This window comes from Xyrauchen texanus, chromosome 23 (assembly GCF_025860055.1).
Source record: "Xyrauchen texanus isolate HMW12.3.18 chromosome 23, RBS_HiC_50CHRs, whole genome shotgun sequence".
In the NCBI taxonomy this organism is placed as follows: Eukaryota; Metazoa; Chordata; class Actinopteri; order Cypriniformes; family Catostomidae; genus Xyrauchen; species Xyrauchen texanus.
The window spans coordinates 43282194-43308137 of NC_068298.1; the positions used below are offsets into that span (position 1 = coordinate 43282194).

The 25944-nt window shown below is 39.6% G+C and overlaps 1 protein-coding gene across 4 annotated transcripts in view; it reads left to right on the forward strand.

Moving 5' to 3' along the window:
* Positions 1-25944, forward strand: part of LOC127617079 (ephrin-B1-like) — a 177396-nt gene that overhangs the window by 139049 nt on the left and 12403 nt on the right. Inside the window, exons 3-4 of one of the 4 annotated variants that reach the window (XM_052088959.1) lie at positions 6665-6757; positions 24426-24539. In XM_052088959.1, the coding sequence (XP_051944919.1) occupies positions 6665-6757; positions 24426-24539 (207 nt within the window). The remainder of the gene's footprint in view (positions 1-6664; positions 6758-24425; positions 24540-25944) is intronic. The other 3 variants (XM_052088960.1, XM_052088963.1, XM_052088962.1) reach the window with 3 other exon arrangements.

Genomic DNA, 25944 nt, shown 5'->3' on the forward strand with positions numbered 1-25944 from the left:
CGACATGTTTGTTTGTCTTGGATTCATAGAGCTGTGAATTCAATTCAATTCAATTCAATTTTATTTGTATAGCGCCTTTCACAACACACATCGTTTCAAAGCAGCTTCACAGAACATCAGCATTAACAGACGACAAAAACTGCAACGTCCATAAAGTCGATTAATCATCATTGTGTAATTTAGACAAAATTTGATTTTAATGGTTTAAAAATAATTAAATGATAATTATATTAACTCTTTCCCTTCCAAACACGGAATTTTCCGGGTTTTATGAAAAAGCTTCCGCCAAACACGGAATTTTCCTGGTATCCGTGTTTTAGGTGGAATATGGTAAGAAAGACCACGACGCATGTTTTGAAAGAGTACGCAACTCTTTGATCAAAGAAACAGACTGCGATCGTCTTAAACGTAAGTGGAGTTTTGAGAATGTAGCTCAAAATGTAGATAGAAATGCCTTTTCTCAGCTTTTTGTCCGAAATGTTGTTTTTGACAAAGCCTACCTTTAATGCCTTAATGGCATTAAAAATAACAAATGAAGATAAAATAAAATCGTTTTTTATTTGCCTAAAAGCAGAGGCTCAGATCTTTATTTTGATATATAGCATCTTCATATATTCATGGAATTAAATATTCTGCGGGCCATTAAAGTTTTGCGAAAATCGTCAAAAACCCTGGCGGTGGCTGGCAACTTTTTTTTTTTTTTTAAACGCTGGCGGGGAAAGAGTTAATAACCCCAGTGAGCAAGCCGTAGGCGACTGTGGCAAGGAACACAAAACTCCATAAGATGTAGATTAATGGAGAAAAATAACCTTGGGAGAAACCAGACTCACTGTGGGGGCCAGTTCCCCTCTGGCTAACATTATGAATGTAATGTAAATATTAATTATGTATAGGTAAAATCATGTTTTAAAATTATTAAACTAAGTGTTAAGGTGTCATTGAGTAAAAATCGATTGTGTTTGAACTGTAAGATTAATGACCAAAGTCTTTGAAGTCCATCTAGATTAATTGTAGAGGTTCACATAGATGCAAGTGTCCCTGTCAATTGGCCGACGAAGGCTTTTGTGGGCAATAGTTAGTCTATGCATTCCATTTCACGATCGTAGTCCATCAATCGACCGCATTTAGTCATCATTATTCAGCGACATGTAGCAGTGGAGTCCAACATGAAGCAGGAATGGTGCTGGATCCAGCCGGTTCTGGTGACCTCAGGATAGGAGTCCCGAGGTTGAGACAGGGAAACAAATAAAAAGATGTAAGCGTAGATGCCATTCAATTTATTGCAGAGTTTGAGATCATGCTCAATGTTTCTAGTTCCGGCAGACTCAACTAAAGCAGCCTAAGTGTGGGATAAATTAGGTGTATGCCTGGCTAAATAGATGAGTCTTTAGTCTAGACTTAAACTGAGAGAGTGTGTCTGCATCTCGAACAGTGTTTGGGAGATTATTCCATAGTTTAGGAGCCAAATATGAAAAGGATCTTCCTCCTTTTGTGGATTTTGATATTCTAGGAACTATTAATAGGCCAGAATTTTGCGATCTTAATGAACGTGTTGGAATATAGCGTGTTAGAAGATCACTTAAGTACTGCGGAGCTAGACCATTCAAAGCTTTGTACGTAGATAACAGAATTTTAAAATCAATACTGAAATTTAACAGGTAGCCAATGTAGCGATGATAAAATGGGGCTAATATGATCATATTTCTTGGTTCTCGTCAGCACTCTGGCTGCTGCATTTTGAACCAATTGAAGTTTATTTATTGATCTTGCTGGACATCCTCCCAGTAATGCATTACAATAATCTAGTCTTGAGGTCATGAACGCATGAATTAGTTTTTCGGCATCAGCAACCGAGAGCATGTGCCTTAATTTAGCAATATTTCTTAGGTGGAAGAATGCTGTTCTACAAACATTTGTAATTTGATTTTCAAAGGACAGATTTGTATCAAATATAACACCTAAGTTCTTTGCTGTTGAAGATGATGTAACGGTACATCCATCTAGAGTCAAATTATATTTTAGTGGCTTATTTTTAGAGCTTTTTGGTCCAATAATTAGAACCTCTGTTTTGTCAGAATTGAGTAGAAGGAAATTTCTGGCCATCCAATCTTTTATTTCATTGATACACTCTGTTAATTTTGATAATTGTGAAATCTCATCAGGTTTTGAAGAAATATAAAGTTGTGTATCGTCAGCATAGCAGTGGAAACTTATTCCACGATTCCTGATAATATCTCCCAGGGGAAGCATATACATGGAGAAAAGCAGAGGCCCTAAAACTGATCCCTGTGGCACTCCATATTTTACTTTTGTTTGGTTTGACAATTCCTCATTTACATAGACAAAGTGGTAACGGTCTGCTAAATATGACCTAAACCATGCTAATGCCACTCCACAAATTCCAACATAATTCTCCAGCCTATTCAAGAGAATGTCGTGATCTATCGTGTCGAATGCAGCACTAAGATCTAAAAGCACTAGAAGAGAAATGCTGCCGCGATCAGATGATAAGAGCAAGTCATTTGTAACTCTGATAAGTGCAGTCTCTGTACTGTGATGAGGCCTAAATCCAGATTGAAATTCTTCATATATACTATTTTTCTGTAGAAATGAACATATTTGGGAGGATACTACCCTTTCTAGTATTTTTGACATAAACGGGAGATTTGAAATCGGTCTATAATTAGCAAGTTCTCCAGAATCAAGTTGTGGCTTCTTAATTAGCGGTTTGATAATTGCCATTTTAAAGTTTCTTGGGACATGTCCTAAGCATAGCGAGGAGTTAATGATATTAAGAAGAGGTTCTGATATTACAGGAGATACCTCTTTTAAGAGCTTAGTTGGTATTGGATCTAACAAACAAGTTGTGGCTTTTGATGTTTCGATAAGTTTTGTTAGCTCTTCATGACCTATGATAGCGAAGGATTGAAGATGCACATGAGGGAAATTAGTCGACTCTGATTTCTGAGGTGCTATGACAGATGATTGCATAATTCCAATTTTATTTCTGATTATTTCAATTTTATCTGTAAAGAAATTCATGAAGTCATTACTCTTGAGGTGTGACGTAATATCTGGTTCGGTTGAGGCTTTATTCCTAACCAATTTAGCCACAGTACTGAATAAACATCTAGGATTGTTGTGGTTATTTTCTATGAGTTTACTAAAATATGCTGACCTGGCAGCTTTTAGTGCGTGTTTGTAGCTACAGATACTATCCTTCCATGCACCCTGAAATACTTCTAATTTTGTATTTTTCCACATGCGCTCCATTTTCCGAGCTGCTCTCTTGAGAGCATGAGTGTGATCATTGTACCATGGTGCAGGGCTTATTTTTTTATTTTTTTTAATCGAAGTGGGGCTGACAACATCAAGGGTGCTAGAGAAGACTGCATTTAAATTTTTTGTTATTTCATCAAGTTCTTCTGGGCTTTGCGGTTTATTGAGTATATGAGATAGATCTGGAAGAGTATTAGTGAAGCTATCTTTAGTGGTCGAAAGAATAGTTCTACCTAAACGATAGCGTGGTGTAGATTGAGTAACATTAGCTGATTGCAGCATGCAAGAGACGAGGTAATGATCCGAGATGTCATCGCTCTGCTGCAGAATTTCTATATTATCAACATCAACTCCATATGAAAGAATTAAATCTAGCGTATGATTATGGCGATGAGTTGGTCCTGTTACATTTTGTCTGACTCCGAGAGAGTTGAGAATATCGATAAATGCTAATCCCAATGTATCATTTTCATTATCTATGTGAATGTTGAAGTCACCAACAATTAAGGCTCTATCTACAGTAACTACAAGATCTGATAGAAAATTTGAAAATTCACTAAGGAAATCTGAATAAGGCCCGGGTGATCTATACACTGTAGCAAGGGTAAAGGACGACAGAGATTTTTTATTTATATTTGTATTTGACGGTGTCACATTAAGCATTATTAGTTCAAAAGACTTACATTTATATCCTGTCCTCTGAGTAACACCAAAAACTTCACTGTAAATTGTAGCAACACCTCCTCCTCGGCCCTTCAGACGAGGCTCATGTTTATAACAATAACCTGGGGAGTAGATTCATTTAAACTAATATATTCATCCGGTTTAAGCCAGGTTTCAGTCAAACAGAGCGCATCCAATCTATGATCTGTAATCATTTCATTGACAATTAGTGCTTTGGTAGCAAGAGATCTAATGTTTAGTAGCCCTATTTTTATATGATGTTTATTTTTAATTTGTTTGTTTTGTTCAAGTTTGACCTTAATCAAATTTTTTCTAAATGATTTAGTGAGGGTATTGTGTTTGGTAGTTCGGGGAACAGACACAGTCTCTATGAGATATCTAGGTGATACTGTCTCTATGTGTTGTAGTTTATGTGACCTGTGTGACGTCTCATGGCAGCTAGCAGACGTTCGGATTAACCAGTTTGTCTGCTTCCTGACCTGGGCCCCAGTTAGTCAATTAATATCATTAAGTCTATCATTAAGAACCAGTTCGCATGTCAAATGTTTCTAACGTACATGAAATAAATCAGGTGTGTTAGTAGTTTTGGGTATTAATACTGCAATGGAAGATTTCAGTATGCTTTTTATTGTGTTTTATAACTAAGTCAAGATGAGTGTGTAAATGATTGATTTGCAGATGAATCTTCAGTGTATTCAAATATAATTGTTTTGATACTAGCGCTGTATTCATGTTGTGTCGGAATTACTGTAATTACAAGATGGTAACTCGGAGATTCTCGGAGCCGTTCACATCCTGGGAACTCGGAGGTTATTTACACTCATCATGCCAAACGGCTTTGATGTTGATAATAGCAAGAATATTTATCACTACATCAATTAGGGATGTTACGGATTTATCGAAAATCAGTTAATTTGATCGATTAAGCTTATCAGTTATCGATTAATTAATTTCAGGACAAATGCGTTCAGTAATGCAACTAGATGTTGATAAGGCTGTCTATACAGTTTAATGTTTTCAACACACACCGTGATAGTGTTAAAGTACAACATGAGACTAAGGGAAATGAAACCAAGGCAAGCTAGCCTTACTCATGCTATAAATGCTTCATACATATTTCCCCTTCTCAAAACATTTTTTCACCATTTTGTGTCATCTGCTCTGTAAATTTGTTCAGTTTGAATGTTTCTGTCCTTGCGTATCCCTTTAATGAACTGGATAGGAGAATGGAGAGTTTCCTGAGCGAATGACTAATTTCTATATGGAGAATTACATTACTCAGGGTACCGCTCAGAATAAATGTACTATGAATCATGTGTTGTTTATTATGCTATACATTCATAAATCATGAGCAGTGTGGTGTAATTCCTCCAGCTCTGAAAGTTCACTTTCTTCTCTATATTATATGTGCTTCCTTGTGTTTTGGGACCTGATTTAAAGTTTTAAGGGCATTGTTGCTGGTTTTCATCAGCATTCAGGTAGAGCCTGACAGTCCAAGCGCAGGACATGAGAGAAGATCTTCAATTGTAGATAGGAAGAAAAGACTAACGTCTCTAAAAAGGTGTTTGTGTTGGGACTATAGGAGATGCAGGTAGTGTTAAGACCTCGTACCTCAGCATGATTCAGTCTCATCTCTCTAACAGAAAATACCAGCTGCTCTCAATCTAATCTACACACAGAGGGAGTAACTCACCTGAAATTAAAGTTAGTTCTTGTTATTCAATTGTTTGCTAATATTATTATTATTAATATTAATCTTAGCATTATGATTTGTTTGATTCATACAGTACTGTATGTGTACCAGTGTCTCATTCGGTGTCTTTAACTCTAATGGTATGGCTAGAATATAACCTAATTAAACAAACTCAAATAATCCTTGAGATATGTGTTTTTTTTTAATGTTGAACAATGTTGAATCATGGGCATGATCATCTGTTTCACAGACTATTCCAGGGCATTATCATTATGTCTTCAAAGCTCTTGTTTCTCTATAAGTTTGTGCTAAAAATGTGAAACCCCATGAGTGTGTACTGATGGTTAGCAGAGACAAATGAAGTGGAAACGAAGCCTGATTGTGTCATATCGCCGGCCCACGGCTAAACTCGGAGCTGAGCGCCTGAATACTGCGTGAATCTCTCGGCCGGCTTTTGTTCTGAAGTGATACGGAGATCCACTTTAACATCTCGTTAGATGAGCACCTTTGGGAATGGCCACTTATGTCATTTGATAACTTGACACACAAAGGAAGTCGTCGTGAAAGCAAGGAGGTGAGGAAAAAACCCAAAGATCAAAGATGAACAGTACGGGAGATCATAACTTTAACACTAGTTGGAAGAAAAAAAGGAATTTCATGACTGAATTGAAATCTCTGAAGTGCGTAATGAACATTATTTTATTGAAGTTGCACACTGTTTAATCTGCTATCATCAGCTATCAATATGTTTTAAATGGTATGTAAATGCTCATTGCCACCTCCTCACTACTGTTAAAGAGAGCTGAGACCCCTCAAGATTAAACCAAACCCCTTATTACAAGCCATGCAGAAAGAGAACATTGAAACAGCAGCAGTAATGAAAGATCAGTGCTCTCACACCTACACCAAAAGCTCAAACATTAACAGTAGCTTTCGTAAGGGCACTTCATAATGCTCCTGTTCAGTCAAGTCACACTCTCACAGCTGACTTTATCCTCTGTTCCACAGCCACATCTAATGGCTCTTTGGAAGGACTGGAGAATCGTGAGGGAGGAGTCTGCAAAACTCGCTCTATGAAGGTTATCATGAAGGTTGGACAGGGTAAGTTCACAGCTTCATGTCAACATCAAATCCAAATGTATTGGATTTTTCCCATACAGCAATTTTGCTGCCATTAAAGACATGTTACAAACATATTTTGTTGTACATGTTCTTTAAAGTACTGTATGTTGGTGTTAAAAAACTACATTTGCTTCACCGTTGTTCCATTGTGTGATCAAATTAAAGATCATAGCACTGAAAATTGACATTTATTCATTTTGATTTTATCCAAAAAGACTGATGGTGCATACAAGATTAACATCAGTATTTGTGTTCCCTGGAAATGAAACCCATGACCTTTCTATTGCTAGAGACATCGACCAGAAATGTTACGTTTTAATGTGATCATATGGGTCTTTCAAACTCAAATGACTATCTTTATTTTTCTTTTGAATGTTGTCCTCTGATGAGTCATGTTCGCTCCTCATTGACAGTTCTGTGATATCAGCAATGTCCTGCATCATGAAATCTGTCCAAAAGCAATCTGGAGAAGATGAATGTGTGTTTGTCTTGAGTCTGTTTGAGCTGATGCTGCAGGCGTGGAGAGCACATCTGTATGCCATGAGACTTTAATTGCATGTTTGGGCTCGAAGTGAAATTCCCAAAACAGAAGAATGTTCTGGACGTGGTGATCCAACAGAGCTCTTCGATGCATGAAAGTGTAAAAACTGAGTTTAACAAGCATCTGAGAAGAAACTCCCTGTATAAGGTCACTCTCTGAGTCGATGCTAGTCTTTACATATGAAAAACAGCTTTGTGACCTCATTAGTGGTCATCTTTGTCGGGCCTGGGTAGCTCAGCGAGTATTGACGCTGTCTACCAACCCTGGAGTCGTGTGTTCGAATCCAGGGTGTGTTGAGTGACTCCAGTCAGGTCTCCTAAGCAACCAAATTGGCCCGGTTGCTAGGGAGGGTAGAGTCACATGGGTAACCTCCTCGTGGTGGTGATTAGTGGTTCTCGCTCTCAATGGGGCGTGTGGTGAGTTGTGTGTGGATCGTGGAGAGTAGCATGAGCCTCCACATGCTGTGAGTCTCCGCGGTGTCATGCACAACGAGTCACGTGATCAGATGCGCGGATTGACGGTCTCAGAAGCGGAGGCAACTGAGATTTGTCCTCCACCACCCGGATTGAGGTGAGTGACTGCACTACCACAAGGACCTACTAAATAGTGGGAATTGGGCATTCCAAATTGGGTGAAAAGGGGATTAAAAATCATAAAAAATATACAAATAAAAAAGATGATCTTTGTCTTTTTTTCTAGAAAAAAGAATATCTGAACATCCCTTACAAAGGATTAATTCACCTGATGAGCAAAACTGCAAATTTCAGAGAACATGTCATCAACATAGAGATAGGTTCAAGAGCTCACATTAAAAATCTGGAAGTCATGTTAAATTCCCTTAAATTCATCTTCATTTCTCCAAACAGGCTTACATATTTGGGTCTGTAGTGACATAAATCTATCACAAATGAATCTAAAATTATGCACAGATAGTGTCACATTTAAAAAAAAATAAAAACAGAAAATAATAGAATAAAATATGACATTTTGGATGTTTTATTTTTCATATATCAAAGAGATAATGCATCAAATCAGGACAAGTCTAGAACAGGATTCATTACTTTCACACTGAAACTTCATGAGATGCAACTGTCGGTCACGCACATATTGAGCTACACATAAACTACACAAAAGTTACACATAAGGTACACATAAACTACACAAAGTTACATATATGCATTTTTCATTGCAATAGTCATTTTATACTGTTTGTGTGTTGTACTTGCAATGTTTTAATTCCATGTTGTTTCATCATCAAATGTCGATGTCAAATGTAAATCAAGTCAATCACTGAAACAACAGCATCACCTTGAGTCAGAAATTGCATATGTAATTATTTATGTGTATACGCATATGGAAAACTAATAATTCACCATTGTTAATAATTCACACAAAGTCAATGTGATATAGTATTTACTGTATTTGTAATAATATAGAACAAATTTTCCTTGTAATGAATCAAGAAATAGATATACGGTGATATGAAACTTATACAGAAATTAAATAATCATTTAAAATATTTATTTATGGAAGTGCAAAATAAAATATGAAAAAATAGTAATACATACCTCAGATTTCTAATGACCCTATACACTTTATATACATTATATATGTATATATATATATATACACCGATCAGCCACAACATTGTATAATATTGTGTAGGTCCCCCTCGTGCCACCGAAACAGAGCCAACCCACATCTGAGAACAGCATTCAGAGATTATATTCTTCTCAGCACAATTGTACAGAGCGGTTATCTGAGTTACCGTAGACCGTTTCTGAGTTCCAACCAGTCTGACCATTCTCCGTAGACCTCTCTCATCAACAAGACATTTCCATTCACAGTACTGCCGCTCACTGGATGTTTTTAGCACCATTCTGAGTACATTCTAGAGACTGTTGTGTGTGAAAATCCCAGAAATACTCAAACCAGCCCGTCTGACACCAACAATCATGCCATACTCATAATCACTGAGATCACATTTTTCCCCATTCTGATGGTTGATGTGAACATTAACTGAATTTTTATGACCCTTATCTGCATATCTTATGCACTGCACTGCTGACACATGATTGGCTAATGAGATAATCACATGGATGATTGTTGGTGTCAGATAGGCTGGTTTGAACCATAGAAACATGTTAAAAAATAATCTACAAATACTAATAATCATGTAGTTCCCCACATCCCTGAGGAGGTAAGCAACGTAATTAGCATGGGAGCAGGCCAAGCTAGACACTGCCTTTTCTCTCTATGTTTTCTCTCCACATAGTATTAGATTCGGCTGGGGCCCTCTAACGCTATTATACGTATCTGGGAAGGTGTTCTTTTTCTTTCCTATTTTTTCAGGGGGTAAAGACCCCGCAGAGACCACATCCTGCCCAAAAGGGGAGGTCAAAATGTGCCAATACGACACATGGGCTCACCAGCCGCACATGGAAGAGGCAAGGTGGTAGGTCCTGCCTTGAAAGGTAGGAGCTCTACAAACACAGCTACCGGGGCAGAGAAAGCTTTTCCCAAGGGAGACGCGGGTCTGCCGACAGGGAGACCATACCACGTAAAATACTTCACAGGGGTTTACCAGAGTAAATGGCACCTGTGGAGCACCTATCCCAGTATAGGGCATATTAGTACCCGTAGTGGACAGGCTGCAAAGTCCTCTGCTGAATTTGCGAGCCACAGGGCTAGGGAGGAAGGACATACAGGGTCCACGACTTTGTGAAGTCAAGTCATTTTTATTTGTATAGCACCTTTCACAACACACCTAATTTCAAAGCAGCTTTACAGAAGATCAGGCATTAACAAGATAAAACTGTAATATCTATGTTGTCTTCGAGTCATCATTGTGTAGTTTGATGAAATACGATTGTGTATTGTTTAAAAAAGTAATTAAATAATAACTAGGGCCCAAGCACTGACAGTGCGGAGCCCTATTGTTCTTCTAAGAATTATTAGTGGTCAAGCCCCGAAGGGGCAAAAGACCCCTATTGTTTCTGTTTTGAAGAAGAAGAAAACTAACAGAAACAATATGGGTCTTAAGCCCCTTCGGGGCTTGACCCCTAATAATAATAATAATAATAAGAAGAAAACTAACAGAAACAATAAGGGTATTTCGCCCCTTCGGGGGTTTACCCCTAATAATAATAATAATAATAAGAAGAAAACTAACAGAAACAATAGGTGTCTTTCGCCCCATCGGGGCTTGACCCCTAATGTATCACCATAGCAAATTTGGCATCTCTACTTCAAACCCTCTAGCGCCATCAATTGCCCAAACTTGCACTCATTTCATGTTAATAACGTTTGGACCATGAGACCTAGAAACAAAACTTTTCCTCTGATTCCATGGCTCAGGACAATTCAAATGCACCCTATGACATCATTTTCTGCCATGACAATTTTTCCGCAATTTAGAATTTTTAGAAAAACCTACTTTTTCAAACTCGTCCTAGGCCGTTTGTCCAATTTGCACGAAAATTGGCCTGAATGGTCTAGAGACATGCACAACAAAAATTTATTCACAGAATTTTGATAAACCATACCGTTTTCCAATGGCGCTTTAACAAATTTTATGAAGAATGCGCTGTATCTCCGTAACTCTTTGGGGATTGGGAGAAAACTTGGTATGCATTATCAGCATTAGGCCCTGAGGTGACCTGCAGCGGTGTCACGAGCGGTGTGTCACGAGATATGAAAAAAGCTAATTTTTGCTTATAACTTCAGAACAGTTTGTTGTCAGTCAAATTGGTCTCATTAGATTCAGTAGGGCATAGCCAGTCCAACGATATAAGAAATTCCTATGTCGGACATTTTGGTAATTGGCCATTTTGAATTTAGTCATAAAATTCTGTATTTTACGAAGGGCTTGGCTTATCTTTACGAAACTCGGTATGTGTCTTTGGCACCATGCTCAGAAGGGACTGAAAAAGTTCTGGGAAAGTGCCACCTTGTGGTCAAAATTTATAATGCTATTTATATAAATGCTAATAGCAATTGACTCTTTTTGTCTACTGTATTGAGACTGGTCTTGATAGATTTTGATTTTCATGCCGAGAACAATACCAATAAAGTCATGATCGAGCTAACTTCCTGTCCACCACTTTCAAATGTATTGAAAAGCTACTTTTCAAAATCCTCCTAGATTGTTTCTCCGATTTGCACAAAAATTGTTATGCATCATCTAGAGGCACTCATGACAAAGTGTTATTCACAGAATTTGAGGTTTTCTGTAATTTTGGGGTATATAATGTGTGAAACCTCTTGAAAGTTTGCACACACATCACTGGCCATTAGGGTGTTGCAGAGTTACAGGTGGGGTGTGCAGAAGGGGCTCTTCAGCGCCACCTAGAACATGGGCATGTTCGGGGGGCTATCTAGCACACCCATTTTGAGGTACAGTCACTAAACTTTGTACACATATAGATCTCATCAACCGGACAACTTTCACACTGACAGTCATAAGCTCTGACCAAAAGGAAGTTGGCCATTTTGGATTGTTTGAAAAAAATGCATGCGGAGGAATTTGATATACTCCTCCCAGGGATTTCATGGTACAGGTACCAAATGTGGGCGACGTCATGCCAAGACATTGAGGATGCTAAATTGCAAAGGGATTTTTGAAATATCGAATAGTGTTCCTATAGTGAAGCGATACAATAACGTCAAAATAATGGAATAAGGAAACGACTCCTATCTTCTGCGTGCAGAAAATTAAAAACAAAAAATGTTGCCACATGTTTGTCCTTGCAGGCTGATCACATTGCAGTGACTATTGTGGGTCACGGTCGTAGTGCCACCAACTGGCTGAAGGAAGTGTGTCACTTTTAACAGACATTGAAATATCCATATTATGTTAACCTGAATTGCTTCGAAAAAATTATATTCTTGATAACTTAAATACTGTTGCCATGGCAATGCATTAAATGTCATCATTTCTTTTTGTGCATATTCACATGTTTTGAGGTATTTGTCAAGCCATTTTTTTAATTTATTGTTAAAAACACATCTTAATTTTTTCTTTGGGGTTAATCACATGGATGTGGCTATTGTCGGTCACGTCATAGCGCCACCAACTGGCAGCAGGAAGTGGAAGTCACTTACAACAGACTGTGAAATAGTCCTCTTTTACACAAATTGCTTCAAAATTGTTTAGACACTGCAAATGGAAATTTCTGAAGGGATGCTTGATAGCTTTAATAGTGTTGTCATGGCAGTGGATTAAATTAAATTAAGTCCAACTGGAATGGTGGCATATATCTATTACACATTGTATGTTTAGGGTCCAAGTTTACATTAATGTTGAGTTGTTGCTGTGTCCATTATGCTTTTCAGAAAGCCACAGAGTGGAAATGGACCCATGGTGCTTGGGCTGTCATCGCTGCATGCAGCTATATTTGCATTTATAACCCCAGTAAGCAAGCTGAAGGTGACTCTTGCAAGGAACACAAAACTCCATAAGATGTTGGTTAATGGAGAAAAATAACCTTGGGAGAAACCAGACTCACTGTGGGGGCCAGTTACACTCTAGTTAACATCATGAATATAATGGCAATATTACTTATGCATAGTGCCAGTCATGGTTTAAAATGATTAAACTAAGTAAGTGTTAAGGGTAGGGATGTAAACGGTTAATCGATTATCGATTAATTGTCGACAAGAATTTACTCGATTAAATTAAATTAATTATCGGCATTGCGAACGTGACACGAGATTCTCACGGGCGGCAACTCGCTAGAGCCCAGACAAAAACTTGATGCGGCAAAAAAGAAACGAACATGAGGCGGTCAAAACGGAGTGGAGTGTGGGAGCATTTCAAATTAATTAATGATGACAAAGACCCCAAATGTAAACTCTGCGGTACTACAATTAAGTACAACAGCTCTACGAGTTCGTTAAGATACCACCTTCTTAACTTGCATGCAGCCGTGTTGCAGGGAGGAAGTCTGTCGCCTTCACAACCTACAATCGCTGCTGTGGTGGGAAGGCGAGTATGTGACCACAGGAAAGCGGAGGGCATTACTCAGAGGATTTGCGGCATGATCGAAAAAGATATGATGCCAGTTAGCACCATATCGTTTATATGTTATGTACCATATATTTTATATGTTATGTAGCACCATATCTTTTATATGAAAGTTAATACACTTCATGAGTTAATACACTTCATGGAGCCAGGATATAATATCCCTTCTCGAGCGACCATAACTACCCACTTGGAAGCACGCTACAAAAACAAGAAGGCTGAGCTAAAAACACAATTAGCCGCGGCTAATGTGGCTCTGACGACGGATTGTTGGACGTCACTGACTACAGAAAGCTACATTACAATTACTTGCCACTACATTGAAAACGACTGGCAGGTAAAGTCAGCAGTCCTTCTCACGGAGAGCCTCTCAGAGAGACATACAGCTGATAATTTAGCTGACAAACTCAACCAGGCTGTGGAGTCATGGGGACTCACCGGGCGTGTAATAGCCTGTGTGCATGACAATGCTCGGAACATTGTCTCAGCAAACAACCCCGCACGAGTCAGTTGGAAATCAGTTTCTTGCTTTGCACATACTTTAAATCTGGCCGTCAACGACGGATTCGCTGCTGCTGGTGTCAACCGAGTAATTGCAGCTGCTGGCAGGTTGGTCAAACACTTCAACCACAGCACACCAGCAACGAAAGCGCTAGAAGCAAAACAAAAACAAATGCAGCTACCAGCTCATCGGCTCATTCAGTCCTGTAAAACCAGGTGGAACTCTGTACATGAAATGTTTGGCAGACTCGTAGAACAGCGATGGGCCGTGTGTGCTGTACTATCAGACCGCTCAGAGACCAAGCTTACAGATGCGAGGACGCTGGAGTTGAGAGACGACATCTGGCAGCTGATGGAGGACATGGCGCCAGCACTGGAGGCTCTCAAATGTGCAACTACTGTAATGTCTGCAGATACTGAAGTATCCATACCCAACACGTACCCCATCACATTCAGTCTGATCAACACGCATCTCAAGACGGCAGATGGAGACAGCAGCAGAGTGGCCAAATTCAAATCTAAAGTGCGCACTTCGTTGGGTGAACGGATGAAGGTAAGCTATGGTGATTAATTAAACTCTTAATTGAATAAAAACGCAGTTTACACTGTGACAATGTGTCAGTGATAAGTTATTCACCCCATAATCTGTTTATATATATATATATATTTATTTACAGATTATGGGGTGAATAACATATCACTGACACATTGTCACAGTGTAAACTGCGTTTTTATGCAGTTTTACCCTTGTCATGTCAAACCTTATTAAATAAAACTCTGATGCTAGCTTTCTCATTTATTTTAACAGGTTGAGTCTGAAGACCTCACATCAACAACACCAATGATAGCAACGATGCTGCACCCTCGGCATAAGCAGCTGGGATTTCTGATCCCAGCAAGCAGGATCTCAGCTCATTCCAAACTGCTTGAACTGGCTATGGCAGAACATGTGGGCTCCACATCAACAAATGAAGCCACCACTGGAGATGATGTGCCAGTCCAGGGAGCTGTACTTCAGAGACACACTTCTGCTATGACTCTTCTAATGGGTGAAAACTATACCACCAGCAGCAACGATGACATAGAAAAGGAAGTGGACATGTTTCTGAAGGATCCCTCACCACTCCTTGATTCCAGTCCCACAGAATGGTGGAAAGTCAATGAAGGAAGATTTCCGAGGCTGGCAAATGTGGCATGACGATATCTGTGCATACCGGGCACGTCTGTCCCATCTGAACGTGTATTCTCAGCAGCTGGCCTCACTGTAAACAGGCTGCGCACACGACTTACTCCTGACCATGTTAATATGCTTATTTTCTTGAACAAAAATATAGGGGTCTAGGTCAGGAGCCTATTCAAAACACATTGAGACAGGAATGTTTTTGTTTCAGGAGAGGTAGCCTATATCTTCATTTGACTGTTCCAAGGCACGCCCTCTAATTTTACTGTCACCTTCCTCAGGGATGATTTAAGTTGTTCAGTTCTATGTTTAAATCGCAAGAGGTGAACCAGTGCACAATTCTTTTTTTATGTATTTTAATTTTCTGTGCATAATTTATTTTGTTAAAATACATAAATGCCATTATCTGTCCCAACTGTTATAATAAAACATCAATTGAGCAATATAACATGCATTTTTATTCAGTATATAAGCAATATTTAACTTTTTATGTTAAAGACACTATTGATACTGTGAGAAATTTACATTCTCAGGAAAATAGCCGCTTATCAGTTAATCGTTAATCGATCGATAAGGTTAATCAACTAATGATTAATGAATTAATCGATAATTTGCATCCCTAGTTAAGGGTCATTGTTTAAACATTAACTGTAAGATTAATGACTAATATATTTGAAGTCCATCCTAGATTAACTGCAGAAGTTCACATAGATGCAATTGTCCTTGTTAGTTGGCTGATGAACGGTTTTGTTGGCAATTAATTGATGGTCTATGTATTCCATTTCAAGAGTGTAGCCTATCATTAGACCGACATGATGCAGGCAGAAATCAGTTAGGTGCATCGCAGTTCAACCTGGCCGGTAATTTCGGTGAGGACTATCCTAAGTCCAAGGTTAAGGCAATGGCATATGAAGGATACCATGTCTTATGGTTGGAGTTTGCATCAGTTCATCCTCTGAAGTCCATTGTAGTTGTTACGATCCCTGCGTTCTCTGTTTTCACTGTCACGTTTATGTCACCTTTCATTGTGGTCCGCCCCGCGTTTTCGGTTTCACTCTCGCCAGTCGCGTCCCATGTCACTCTTCTTCGTTGTCCGTCCCGTGTTTTCCGTTTCACCGAACATGCTCCCTGTCATGTCTTCCTTGTTGCCTGCCTGTGTTTCACTGTCTCTGTTAGAACTACACTTCCCTTTGTCCTCACTCCTCATCACTCCTCATCATCAGCCTTTAAAGCCTCCTACGGTGCCACCTCCCTCGGCTGTGCCTCCAGAGCCTTCCAGGGCTTCGCCTCTAGAGCCTCCTACGGCGCCACCTTCCTCGGCTCCGCCTCCTGAGCCTTCCTCGGCTCCGTCTCCAGAGCCTTCCAGGCCTCCGCCTCTAGAGCCTCCTACGGCACCACCTCCTACGGCGCCACCTCCTATGACGCCACCTCCCTCGGCTCCACCTCCCGAGCCTTCCAGGGCTTCGCCTCTAGGGCCTCCTACGGCGCCGCCTTCCTCAGCTCCGTCTCCTGGGCCTTCCTCAGCTCCGTCCCCAGAGCCTTCCAGGCCTCCGCCTCTAGAGCTGCCTACGGCATCACCGCCCTCGGCTCCACCACCAGAGCCTCCCGAGCCTCCTACGGCTTCGCCTCCTGAGCTTCCAGAGCCTCCCTTAGCTCCGCCTCCAGGACCTGTCCCTGTCCGATGGCCTCCTCCCAGGCCCCCTGAACCGGCCCCTGCTCTACGGCCATCTCCCAGACCACCAAGACCTGTCCCTGTCCGAAGGCCGCCTCCCAGGCCTCCTAGACTCGTCCCCATCTTGTGGCCGTCTCCCAGGCCTCCTCGACCTGTCCCTGTCCTGTGGCCACCTCCCAGGTCCCCTGAACCGGCCCTTGCCAAGTGGCCAGCCCCCGGGCCTTCTAAACCAGCCTCTGTCCCGTGGCCGCCTCCCAGGCCTCCTAGACTCGTCCCCGTCTTGTGGCCGTCTCCCAGGCCTCCTCGACCTGTCCTGTGGCCACCTCCCAGGCCTCCTGACCCGGCCCCTGTCCTGTGGTCTCCTCCCAGGGCCCCTGACCCTGTTCCTGACCTGTGTCCTCCTCCCTGACCACCTGACCCGGCTCCCTTCACACACCCCCAGAGTCTGCCTGTCTGCCCCTTGTACCCCCATGGACTGCCTAATTGCCCCCTGTGCCTCCTTGATCTGCCCCTGTGTCCCTTGTGCCCCTTTTGGTCTGTCTTTTCTCCCCCTCTTCTAGCCCCCCTCGCCTGGAACATTTTGTGTTTTTGTTTTTTGAGTTTGTTTAGACCGTCTGGAATCCGGTCCTTTTGAGGGGGGCTATGTTACGATCCCTGCGTTCTCTGTTTTCACTGTCACGTTTGTCACCTCTCATTGTGGTCCGCCCCAAGTTTTCCGTTTCACTCTCACCAGTCGCGTCCCATGTCACTCTTCTTTGTTGTCCGTCCTGTGTTTTCCGTTTCACCGAACACGCTCCCTGTCATGTCTTCCTTGTTGCCCGCCTGTGTTTCACTGTCTCTGTTAGAACTACACTTCCTTTCGTCCTCACTCCTCATCACCGCTTTCACAGCGTTATTGTCCGCACCTGTCGTCTATTTTATTATCACCTGTCTTCGTTAATCTATCATTGGTTTTGTTTGCTCATTGGTTCCTTTGTTCTCTGTCTGTGTATTTAAGCCCTGTCTGTTTGTTCTGTGGTTGTCGTTCGTTAATGTCAGTATAATGTTTCCGTGTATCAGTTCCGATGTCTGCTTAAACGCTCTCTGTCCGTGTTCCCTGTCAGTCTGTCTACTCGTTCATGGTTACCCTGTTGTCCGTCCAAGGTTCCCCTGCTGTTCTCGCGCTCCTGCCTGTTTTCCCATCGTGGACTTTGCTTTGTTCTAGTGTTTGTTTATTTCTGTCCTTATCCTAATAAAGCCCGCGTTTGGATCCGCACTCTTGTCTGTCTTCCCTCATCATCACAGTAGGAGACTGAAGTGATGTTTGGCTGGCACCAGCTGCTAATAGTCATCATCTTACAGCAACATGTAGCAGTGGAGTCCAACACAAAGCAGGAATGGAGCTGGATCCAGCTAGTTCTGGTGGCCTCAGGATAGGAGTCCTGAAGTTGAGACAGGGAAACAAATAAAATAATATTAGCATAGATGCCATTCAGTTTATTGCAGAGTTATAGATCATGATAACTGTTTCTGGTTCCGGCAGACCTAACTAAAGCAGCCTAATTGTGGGTTGAAGGATGAATTAGGTCTATGTCTGGCTTAATAGAGTCTTTAGTCTAGACTTAAACTGAGTGAGTGTGTCTGCATCTCAAACAGTGTTAGGGAGACTATTCCATAGTTTAGGAGCCAAGTATGAAAAGGATCTACCTCCATTTGAGGATTTTGATATTCTAGGTACTATTAACAGTCCATATACTAATAACGATGGAATATAGTGTGGTAGAAAGTTACTTAAGTACTGTGGAGCTAGACCATTTAAACCTCTGTACGTTAGTTAACTTAATTTTAAAACTAATATGAAATTTAACAGGTAGCCAATGTAGCAATGATAAAATGTTGCTAATATGATAATATTTCTTGGTTCTCGTCAGCACTCTGGCTGCTGCCTTTTAAATCAATTGAAGTTTATTTATTGAACTTGCTGAACATCCTCCCAGTAATGCATTACAATAATCTAGTCTTGACGTCATGATCGCATTAATTTGTTTAACAGAGAGCATATGTTGTAATTTAGCAATATTTCTGAGGTGTAAGAATGCTGTTCTACAAACATTGGTAATTTGATTTTCAAAGGACAGATTGGTATCAAATATAACACCTAAGTTCTTCGCTGTTGAAGATTATGTAACAGTACATCCATGGAGTGTCAAATTATATTTTTGCGGCTTATTTTTAGTGGTTTTTCATCCAATAATTAGTACCACTGTAGAAGGAAATTTCTGTCCATCCACTCTTTTATTTCATTGATACACCCTGCAAATTTGGAGTATTGTGAAATCTCATCAGGTTTTGAAGAAATATAAAGTTGTGTATCGTCAGCATTACACTGGAAATGTATTCCAAGATTTCTGATAATATCTTCCAGGGAAGCATATACAATGAAAAAAGCAGAGGCCCTAAAACTGATCCCTGTGGCACTCCATACTTTATTTTTGTTTGGTTTTCAATTTCTCATTTACATGGACAAAGTGGTAGAAGTCTGCTAAATATGACCTAAACCATGCTAATGCAACTCTACAAATGCCAACATACTTCTCTCGCCTATTCAAGAGAATGTCGTGATCTATCGTGTCGAATGCAGCAATAAGATCTAAAAGCACTAGAAGAGAAATGCAGCCACAATCAGATGATAAGAGCAAGTCATTTATAACTCTGATAAGTGTGGTCTCTGTACTGTGATGAGACCTAAATCCAGACTGAAATTGTTCATATATACCATTTATCTGTAGAAATTAACATATTTTGGAGGATACAACCTTTTCTAGTATTTTCTATATAAACGGGAGATTTGAAATCGGTCTATAATTAGCCAGTTCTCCAGAATGAAGTTGTGGCTTCTTTATAAGCGGACAATAAGCAGAGGAGTTAATAATATTAAGAAGAGGTTCTGAGATTACAGGGAATACCTCTTAAGAGCTTGGTTGGTATTGGATTTTACAAACATGTTGTAGCTTTTGATGTTTCAATAGTTTTGAAGTTTTGTTAGCTCTTCTATGACAACGAAGGATTGAAGTTGCATATGAGAAATTATTAGACACTGTGTTCTGAGGTGCTATGACATATGATTGCATAATTCCAATTTTATTTCTGATTATTTCAATTTTATCAGTAAAGAAATTCATGAAGTCAATATCGGGTTCTGTTGAGGATTTATTCCTAAATAATTTAGCCATAGTACTGAATAAACACCTAGGAATGTTGTGGGTATTTTCTATGAGTTTGCTAAAATATGCTGACCTGGCAGCTTTTAGTGCCTGTCTGTTGCTACAGACACTATACTTCCATGCACCACAAAATACTTCTAATTTTGTATTCTTCCACATGCGCTCCATTTTCCGAGCTGCTCTCTTGAGAGCATGAGTGTGATCATTGTACCATGGTGCAGGGATTTTTTCTTTACTTTTCTTTAATCGAAGGGGTGTGACACTATCAAGAGTGCTAGAGATGACTGTATTTATATGTTTTGTTATTTCATCAAGTTCTTCTTGGCTTTGGGGTTTACTGAGTGTATGAGAGAGATCTAGAAGATTATTAGTGAAGCTATCTTTAGTGGTCGAAAGAATAGTTGAACTATAGTGTGATGTAGATTGAGTAACATTAGCGGATCGCATTATACAAGAGACAGGGTAATGATCCAAGGTGTCATCGATCTGCTGCAGAATTTCTATATTATCAACATCAACTCCATATGAAAGAATTAAATCTAGCGTATGATTATGGCGATGAGTTGGTCCTGTTACGTTTTGTCTGACTCCAAGGGAGTTGAGAATATTGATAAATACTAATCCCAATGTGTCATTTTCATTATTTATGTGAATGTTGAAGTCACCAACAATTACAGCTCTATCTACAAAATTAGCAAATTCACCAAGGAAATCAGAATAAGGCCCGGGTGATCTATATACTGTAGCAAAAGTCTACAGAGTTTTTTTATTTATATCTGACGGTGTCACATTAAGCATTATTAGTTCAAAAGATTTAAATTTACATACTGTCCTCTGAGTAACACCAACAATGTCACTGTAAATTGTAGCAACACCTCCTCCTCGACCTTTCAGATGAGGCTCATGTTTATAACAATAACCTGGGGGAGTAGATTCATTAAAACTAATATATTCATCCGGTTTAAGCCACGTTTCAGTCAAACAGAGCACATCCAAACTATGATCTGCTATAATTTAATTTACAATTAGTGCTTTGGTAGAAAGAGATCTAATGTTTAGTAGCCCTATTTTTATATTATGTTTATCTATAATTTGTTTGTTTTGTTCAAGTTTGACCTTAATAAAAAATATTCTAAATTATTTAGTTAGGGTTTTGTTTTTGGTAATTCAGGGAAAAGACACAGTCTCTATATGATATCTAGGTGATACTGCCTCTGTGGGTTGTAGTTTGTGACCTGTGTGACATCTCAAGGCAGCAAACAGACATTTGGATTAACCAGTTTTTCTGCTTCCTGACCTGGGCCCCAGTTAGTCAAATACCATCATTATTAAGACTATGAGCCAAATTACTTGAGAGGAGAGCAGCACCTTCCCTGGAGGGATGGAGTCTGTCTCTCTTTAGCAGGTCAGGTCGTGGCAGCCCGGGCAAGCATAGCGGTCGTCTCTGCGTCAGCCTCAGACTGGGCAGGCAGACCCAAAGGTGGCAGCCCAGTTGAGTCCTCAGCGTCCGACATCGCCAGTGCGCTCTCCTATGCAGTGATCTAAGTATTAACAAATCAGTTCCCATCCAATAAGGCTGGCAGTGTAGTACTGTAGCTCAGGTGGTAGAGCGGGTTGTCCACTAATCACAGGGTTGGTGGTTTGATTCCGAAGTGTCCTTGGGCAAGACACCGAACCCCAAATTGCTCCCGATGGCAGGTTAGCGCCTTGCATTGCAGCTCTGCCACCATCGGTGTGTGAATGTGTGTGTGAATGGGTGATTGAGATGCAGTGTAAATCGCTTTGAATACCGCTATGGTTAAAAAAGCGCTATATAAGTGCAGACCATTTACCATTTAGTACACAACAGAGACATTCATAATTATGATCAGATGACCACACCAACCTCAATCTACACCAGCAGTCAAACATTTGGAGACACTTCACTGAATGTTCTCATGATCTTACAAAACTTTTTATCTAAAGGTTTTAGCTTCAATGCTTGAAATTAGTTTTGTAGACAGGTGTAAATAGTATATAGGTCCCTGAAATATTTCTGTTACCTCAAAATTTTACATGATTTCTACATTCATAGTTACTACAATATCACTGTTATTCAGTCATGACAACTCTTGGAAAGATTTAGCATATTATTGTGGGTATGACACATTGATAGGATATTACTCTTGTTGGACTAGATCTACTACACTGCTGCTACTGCAGATCAAGAATGGAGACTTACTGCTGCTTGAACATACACAGACATACTGAATTGAGTATCTTAACTTGCTGCTGCACAATTAGACATACAAACAATCCCCATGTAGCAGATCTAGACATGTGGAGCTGAGGAGGAGGATTTCAGAGAAAACTCTTGCAGAGTTATTTAATCATTATTTATTTATTAGTTATTTTAAATTATTTATTTTTTTGTTGTTGTAGTGGACAGTGAACTGGTCAAGTGTCCAGCATACATATGTATACTGTTTCAAAAGCATCTCAGGATAAAGCACAACATGAAAAATGAACAGAGTGTGCAAAGTTCCACAAAAGGAGATGACTTTGAAGAAGATAAAATATTAGATAGCATCTTTTGTTGTTGATGTTGTTTTTGGTCACTACATAATTCACATACTTCTTTTTTACATTTTACTATTATTTGAAATTGTAGAGAACTGTAGAAAACTTTGACTGTTAGTATACAAAGACAAAATGGCTTACTTTAAGCTGATGTAGATTTGAATCAACACAATATGAGTATGCTCAGTTCCAGTCCAGTGTTTTAGATGTGCCATGTTCAGACACTTTGCTCTTTTAACAGTGTAAATAATATAGATCAATAAGTTCATCTGTTCGACACTTTTATTCTGTGTTTGTGTTCTTCCATTTTGAAGTGAAATGTGTAAAGTTCCTTATGGCATGTCAGGTCACTCAGTGGGCATTTATTTCAATCATACAGCTCCTACTGTATCTACATGACTAGAGAAAGACTGAAATCACATTTGGTCAAAATTATGTAATGCATCTCAAATAATAAATAAAATATAACAGCAATGGTATTATCATTTGGGATTGTTCAGCTTGAATCATGTATTTTTCAGGCTTGTTCAGCTAATGTGCATGTGTGTTCAGTATTAGAAAGGTGATTGACTCTTTCATTAGCATTACAGTTTCTCCTATACATATATGAGTGAAGCACATGAGTTATGACTAAAGGGAGGCTTTGTAATTGATCCTACGCTAAGCTCCGCACCCCTTGGTTACGTTTGCTTGCTCTGACAAGCTCTGCAGAAATCCCCATTGGGATTAATGGGAGATTGCGTGAAAAATGCGTTTTTTGGCAAAATATTCTCATAAACGGAATGGCAAATATATGTCCGTGGGCTGGTTTGAAGAGTGACATAATAATGCATATTTATCAGAAGTTTTTTGTAAAAAAAATTGTTAAATGACACAGTCATTTGATTATAAACTGCAGACTAAATCAGAATCAAGGCAAATGATTATTACATTCATTACATTAGAGTAAGTGAACAGAGCTGTTTATAACATCTTATAACATACTCATTTTGATGATATGAACTGTTTATTTTCTATCGCTTTTACTCTGACTTGAATCAATATATAAATGATATAATGGGGCAGTGGTGGCTCAGTGGTTGAGGCTCAGGGTTACTGACCAGAAAGTTGGGGGTTCAAGCCCCAGCACCACCAAGATGCCACTGTTGGGCCCTTGAGCAAGGCACTTAACTCCAGGTTGCTCCAGGGGGATTGTCCCTGTAATAAGTGCACTGTAAGTCGCTTTGGATAAAAGCGTCTGCCAAATGCATAAATGTAAATGTAAAATATAACGTTTCGTTATTAGCTTTAATTTAGTAAATGTAGGTGCCGTTGCAGATATTATATGTTCATTTGGAAATGATGACTGACATGGTTTAATCCAAAACATGCTCTTCTCCAGATTTATTTAATAAAAGAAAGAAAAACACTGCAGGTATCCTCTCTGGGTAACACATATCATTATTACAAATGACCCGGTAACATAGTGTTTTACATTTTTGGGATTATTTTTAAAAGTACTCAAACAGACATTACTCCCGTAGACTCTCATTGGAAAATAACAAACGCGTGTCAGAGTAATGGTAGCCTGACAACAGTTACTAAGACAGAATTGGTCAAAAGCGTTTTTAAGGCAGGGCTTAGCAAAGGGTAAATTGTGTAGTATGTCACAGACATGAGCGATATGTTTTCATATAGGACCCCACAGGCTTCAAATGATTTCTGCCACAATCATGTCCCGTAATTAGACAGCTGTAATACAAAATAAATCACACTGTATATCTACAGGCTGTTCAGATGGAATATGCAGATTATGAGATGTCAGCATGCATATTTAAATATTATTTTCAATAAAAAAACACTACATCAGACAGCTCATGCAAATGTCAGTTTGGGACACATATCTCTTATCTGCGTCTGCATTTGTGAGTGTTGAAAGCAGTTTTTATTATATTTGTCTTTAAAACTTTGTTTCTGTGTGTCACAGACCCAAGTGCAGTAGCACCAGTGTCACAGCAGACTGAACGGCCCATGCTTGAAGCAGGTGCGGATGTTTCCTCTGACACAGACCACGACAGACCACGGGGAGCAGCAAACACTGGTGAACTTTCACTGTCATAAGAGATAAAGTATCTATACATCCGATAGTGATGTTGTAACAAAAATACCGATCATCACGCAAAAACATTTTTTTTATTTTATTTTAAACTAGGGATATTATTATTTGGTTAACATGAACAATAATCATAAGCTTCAAATTGAAATAAATCTATTAGCAATACTTGTCCTGGATGGGAACTGTTTCTTCTTCTGTTCATATTAACATGCATGCTGAAAGGGGCCTGAAAAGAGCTCAGCAAGTAAAGATGCTGACTATCACACCTGGAGTCACGAGTTCGAATCCAGGGTGTGCTGAGTGATTCCAGCCAGGTCTCCTAAGCAACCAATTGGCCCGGTTGCTAGGTTGGGTAGAGTCTCATTGGGGTAACCTCCTCGTGGTTGCTATAATGTGGTTCGCTCTTGTTGGGGCGTGTGGGTGAGTTGTGTGTGGATGCCGCGGAGAATAGCATGAAGCCTCCACACACGCTAGGTCTCCGTGGTAATGCGCTCAACAAGCCACATGATAAGATGTGCGGAATGGCGGTCTCAGACGCGGAGGCAACTAAGATTCGTCCACCGCCACTCGGATTGAGGATCGAGTCACTACGCCACCATGAGGAATTAGAGCGCATTGGGAATTGGGCATTCCAAATTGGGGAGAACAGCTTCTGGAGTAAATTCACACTGAAACCATTGTTTTACTAAAGTAATATTGTAGTAGTAACCATGATAAATTGTGTTAACTATGGTTTAACTAAATTCCATGGGTAAACTATAGTTACTGTAGTGACACCGTGGTTAATTTTTGTAAGGGTAAACAAAACATTTCTGTTTAGTCTCACAAATGTAAAAAAAAAAAAAAAAAAAAAAAGAATTTTTACTAACTAAAAATAATATTTTATATTACCCATTATATGCCAAAAAAATCAATTTAATAGAAGTATATTGGAATCGGATTGAAAAGAAAATAAGTGGTATTGCCCATCCCTAATCTGCACATTTGATGCAGTTTTGTGTTTTTGATAAAAAAAGAAAAGATAAGAAAATGTATTAAAAAGGTTATTAAAAAGAAGCAAACTTTCATAATCTTTACCACAAGCATGTATTGAAATCTCAGGTGATTGATCATCACTTTCTCTTCTACGTGCCCTTTAAATGGACAGATCTTTCTTTTTATATTGTGCACCAGCATCAGTCAGTGTATTTGCTAGATAGAAAACTGTTATAAGATGATGTTGTAGTATGGTCAAAATAAATTAACTGTCTACACTCAGTGAGCTCTTTATTAGGAACACCTGTACATCTACTTATTCATGTGATTATCTACTTAGCCAATTATGTGGCGGCAGTGCAGTGCATAAAATCATGCAGATGTGGGTCAAGAGCTTCAGTTAAAGTTCACATCA